This window comes from Chondrus crispus, genomic scaffold, assembly GCF_000350225.1.
Source record: "Chondrus crispus Stackhouse genomic scaffold, scaffold_242, whole genome shotgun sequence".
Lineage (NCBI taxonomy): Eukaryota > Rhodophyta > Florideophyceae > Gigartinales > Gigartinaceae > Chondrus > Chondrus crispus.
The window spans coordinates 121,641-127,090 of NW_005179126.1; the positions used below are offsets into that span (position 1 = coordinate 121,641).

The window sequence follows — 5,450 nt, forward strand, 5'->3', positions numbered from 1 at the left end:
AGTACTCTTCTATCTCGGTCACTAATTCCACTAGAAACCCCTTAGAGCATCTCCACCGGCGGAGCCTAAATCCTAAAATCGCCTGCCACATGTTTTACGTTTACTGGTCAGCCTAAATTCAATTTTTTGGGGCGATTCCCAAACGTTTTCTGCTCCACTGGTGATTGCTCATTTAGGAACACGCGATGCTTGCATCGCCAGAATAGTACCAACACGTGTGGTACACCTCACACGTGTTGTTGTGTCAAACAACCCAAAGAGAGAGGTCGGTATTTCTGATCGCGCTACCGCAGTGCAATTTCAGCTCCGTGTTGAAGCTAGACTCAAATGTCGTCGTCGGGGAGTGAGGAGGAAGTCTTTATCGCCAGGGCAGTCGCGACGTCTGCAGCGATCGCTAATCAACTTCTCGCACGATCGCAGGAACGAAAACATGGTGGATCCCTGCCCGGAAAAGCTCCAAACAGAAATGAGCTTCGACACCGCATAGCAGTTCAAATCGACCGAAACTACTTTTGTAGATTCACACAAGGCGTGCCTTTTTTTTCAGATGCGGAATTTTAACGCCGCTTTAGAATGTCACGAGCCGTGTACGAAGAAGTTAGAGATGCGGTCTTGCAAGCAGACGACTACTTCGTTCAAAGCCGAGATGCCACTGGCAGGTTGGGAGCTACCTTAGACCAAAAGATCATGTCAGCGCTTCGACAGCTTACGTGTGGAATATCCGCAGACGCTGTGACTGAAATAGTCGGGCTAATGGAGTCCAGCAACGCTGTATGCCTTAAGCGTTTCTGCGAGGCTATAGTTGATACATATGATGCAGAATGGTTGCGGTCACCGGATGAGCATGAGATTCAGGAGATTGAGGCTGCTTACAAGACACTGGGATTCCCAGGATGTCTTGACTGTCTCGACTGCGCCTCCTGGGAATGGGACAAGTGTCCGGTCGGATGGCAAGGAATGTACAAGGGAAAAGATAAGAAACCGGTCTGTCGGATGGAGGTAATATGTGATGACCGTTTGTATATTTGGCATGTCATGTTTGGGAGTCCGGGTTCTAAAAATGATATCAACATTATGCACCAAAGTCCATTGTTCAACTCTATCAGGACAGGGGCATGGCCCCCGATCAGACCCGAGACAGAGGTAGCTGGGATGAAACTGGATTGGTATTATTACTTTACAGATGGGATTTACCCGCAGTATAGAATCCTTATGTCATCAATAAGTGAGCCAGTCACGAAGAAGGAGAAGCTATATTCTTCATACCAGGAGGGAACACGTAAGGCAGTCGAAAGAGTTTTCGGGGTTCTTTTTCAACGCTTTCGATTACTGTACCAACCCTCAAGACTTTGGTACAAAGAAGATATGAACTCGATCGTGAGAGCGTGCTGTATTTTACACAATAACATTGTCAAGAGTAGACTTCATACGTACAACGGAACGGCAGCTTTGAGGTTTACAGATGAGGAGACTACTCTTCCAAGTGATATTCAAATTGTATCAACAGGAGAAGGAACTTATGAGCAGGCAACGTTCTGGCGCAAATACATTGATCCCATTGAGAAAACTACAGAGCATGTGAAACTGAAGAATGCGCTCGCTGAGCACATATGGAATCAAGATGGAGACGAAAGTGATTCAAGTCAGTGAATTAGTTGCTGCACTCTGACGTATGTTGTAATTTCTCAATCGCCCGTCTAGGTAAAGTACTGCGCACATGTCTCATTATTCCGCCTACACAATCTCACTATCGTACTCCCGAGGCGGTTGGGTGAGCATGTCAGAAAGGCTAAGACCACGTGGGCCAACATGGTTGGGGAATTCAGCCTCAGAATCTTCGTCGTCAGTCATACTCTTTCCATTGCTTTCCACCCTCGCCCTTTTGGTAGTCTGGCCTGACCTCTCTGCGGGCCCAGCTTCATGATCTGAAGTTTGTCCATTTATGGTTGGGGCTGACGCCGGGGCTGACGTCTCGATATTATCGGGACTCGCTGCCTCTGACCGCTGCTCATTGACATCACGATTGGGAGGTATATCACGAGAGGCATCTCGAGATGACGAGCCACGGAGCTTATTACTGCAGGTTCCTGCTATGCCCTGGGCATTATATCCCTCATTATCTGCTTCATTAATTGACATTAAAAGCCGTTTGCGCAGCAGTCGCTTACCCATCATCCGTTCCTCGTCAGTTGCATCAGAATCCTTCGCAAAAAGTAGAGATTCAGCCATATTCCAGTCCAACCTCCTCTTTGCAATTAACAGTTCGCGCTCCTTGGTTGTCGCTTTGCGCTCCTGGGCGGCACTGTAAATTTCATTGAAGTTTTCTACGGACTGTGCCATCCTACTTGCACTTGATTCCAGGGAACGTTTCCCATTCGCTTCCTTTTGCTTGATCCTCTTAGCGGCCTTCCTCCCAATAGGACGTTTTTCAAGCCTCTCGACAGCAGCTGTATCAATACAAGAATCCGTTTGAATGCCGGACTCATCCGCCTCCCCATCTCCTGGACTCTGATTTGCAGGCGTTCCAACATCTCTATACTCCGTAACGCCTCTACTTTCCAACATACTGGTGTGGGAGGATAAAAAGTCATAACAACTCTTGTATGGGAACGGTCTGCCGATTCTGTATTTTGGGTTACGGATAATGTCATACACATGAGACGTGAGATCTCTGTCGTTATAAACAGCAACCACACATCTCTCGACCTCAGCCGTTCCTGGCGCCCCAGTCAGGCTCATAGAGTTGATTCTTTTCACGGCGTCATGGTAAGCAGTACAGAGTGATCTAACTTTGCTCCACATCTTTAAACAAGACTCTCGCGTACGCACGTTCCAACGACGTTTATCCAGCGGTCCTCCATTTCGACAACCGGAGCAGGCAAGCGGCGGCCTATTATTGTCCTTCAGGAACTCCTCCCTTATTTTCTTGCTGTATACCGCTGACTTCATCCCTGCGCCGTAAATAGGCGAGCCTCCGGCCACGAAAGCTGCCTTACAAAGGGCCAAAGCTCCTCATCCGACCACGATAGACCCTTTCCCTTAGCATTCGCAGGTGAACGGGTGGACATGTTGTGTCTCAAGAGGTGTATTCGAGCTTTATTCCAATAAAAGATGGGAAAGATTGTGGGTTCATGCGCCGAGGGGATGAGTCTTGAGTTTCGATGCCGTCTGTCGAGAACGTCGGCGAAAGAAATAAAGTATAGCGAGCGCAGTGCTGCAGCTTCTCTCGAAAGTTTTCTACTTGCAGTGATCGGACACAGAACTCGTGATCCACGAAGTCGACAAAGTCGGCTGATGTCGACCTATTTTAAATTTGTTTTATTGAAGCAAGAAATAGCCCCCAACGGTTAGGTTTGGGTGTCATGGTAGCCCAAAGTTTTCCATTTTAGGTCTGGAATTGGACCAAACAAAACATTTGGGAGCGCACCCCGCCACCCAGTGGGTTTGGTCCGTGCCGGTGGAGATTAAAAACACCAGGTGGCCCCCAAAAAAAATCGTTTTACGTTTTAGGTGGCATGGGTGGAGATGTTGAACCGGGTAACCACTGTAGCCTCCTCCGTGGGCTGCCACGGTGCCTTCGGCTCACTTTGCCACTTGTCAGAAACCTATTCGAAGAATTCCCATTGGGTTTTTGAGGAAAAACCCCACTGATTGTGTCCAATTTCGTATTTCGGCTACTGATTAGACAGTTTTGACATAATTCCCGTACTCGGAGTGTCAGAAAAGCGATGTCGCCTACTGACTCAACGATTCAACACTTTTTTCCCCTTTCGCCAACTGATCGTGAAATCTCCCATAATTTATTTACTTTTGGCAGATTTTGCCAATGTTCGAATGTATGGTCACGTGTTCGAACATGTGGGCATGCTGTACGATAGCCACCTGGACACGTTTAGCCACACCACACCACAGTACTTAAGCCCGTCGTCGCCCCCTCCAGTAAACTGAGTGGGCATCATCGCCCTTGATCACAGGTTATGGACCCTTTACGCTAAACTCCCTCGCCTTTCTCTTCTCGCTCTACGCCGGCGCCTCGCCGATCTCCTCAACCGGCACCTTGCCGTCACCCTCCGGCGATTCGCCGATACTTCCCCCACCATCGATCCTCCTTCCTCCCGTTCCGACCGCGCCCAGCGCCGAGCCCAACTTCGCCTTGTTGCTGATCGCGAGGACGAACTTCGCACCCTCCCTGAAGACCTTTTCGCTCAAGTCCTTCTTGAATCCCCAGCTATGAACCCTCTCCCAACCGCGGCATCCACCGCGGCCCCAAACTCCTCCACCGATCCTGCCCGACTGTCCGTAGTCCCGCTCACATTTGACAACTACGACCTATGGTTCGAAAATCTCAACCTCCTCTGTTCCCTTAATGACTGTGCCCACTTCCTTACAGCTGATCCTCCCGCCCCCACCCAAGCGGACGTCCTCCTCAAACACAACAAGCTCTTTGCTTACGCCAAGGCTCTCATCCTCAACAGCTGCTCTAACGACATCCGAATCCGCCTCAGCAAAGAGGACCTTCGCCTCTCGCCCTTTGGGTTATAAACACGCCTCCTCACCCTTACTTCCACCAACCCCACCAACGCTCCCTATCTTCTCTCCGCTCTGGCCAAACAAACCCTCCTTCGCCCCGGTGTCTCCATTCACAACTACATTGGCCAGCATCGTGAGATCCGCTCGCGCATGCTCGCGAGTAACTACCCCGGAATCCAGGACCCTTCCACGTATGCTGAATTTCTCATTGATGGCCTGATCCACAATCCCGACTTCCACCAAACCTACATGGATCTCCACATGAGACTAGGCACCTTCACGTCCATCGAACAAGTCGAAACCCAACTAATCCATGCTGATCACCTCATCCAACGTACCTCGACCCTTTACAACAATCTCGCCCAGTCCAACCGATCCGCATCAGCCACTTGGCAGAACCGCTCCCAAGACCGTAACAACCGCCCCGCCCCCCGCGGTGACCGAAACGCTCGTCGTCCAGACGGCTGGAAAGGCAAATGGTGTACATATCACGGTATGAACACCCACAACACGTCCGAATGCATGGCTAAATTTCGCTCCGACCGCCAACGCCACCACCAGCCCGCCCCAACGCATGCCTTCCAACCCCAGCCCCCGTCAACCCCTGCCTCCCCCATCCACCCCACCACTTCCTATCCCCCGCCTCAAGCCCACTGGACAACAACGCCCTCACTGCCGCTTCCATACCCGTATCCCGCCACACTCCCCCCACACCCACCATCCACGACTTTCCCCACTTTTCCGCCTGCGGCGACATCCGCCCCGCCCCAGGGCTACTACCCCCTCCCTCAAGACTACGCCGCCCCGTCACCCCATGCTGCACACACCACACCGACCGACCGGATTCCACCTCCCCCATCCTCTAACCCGCCGTCCACAGTAAATCCAGGCCAGCCCCAGGGCCCCTCTTCCTCATACAT

The 5,450-nt window shown here is 51.1% G+C and overlaps 1 protein-coding gene across 1 annotated transcript; it reads left to right on the forward strand.

Annotated features, from left to right (window-relative positions):
• The first annotated feature begins 573 nt into the window (after positions 1-573).
• On the forward strand, positions 574-1,650 carry CHC_T00004707001 (hypothetical protein). Its single transcript, XM_005716143.1, has one exon. It carries the CDS (start codon positions 574-576, stop codon positions 1,648-1,650), a length of 1,077 nt encoding a protein of 358 aa, XP_005716200.1.
• The last annotated feature ends 3,800 nt before the right edge of the window (positions 1,651-5,450 follow it).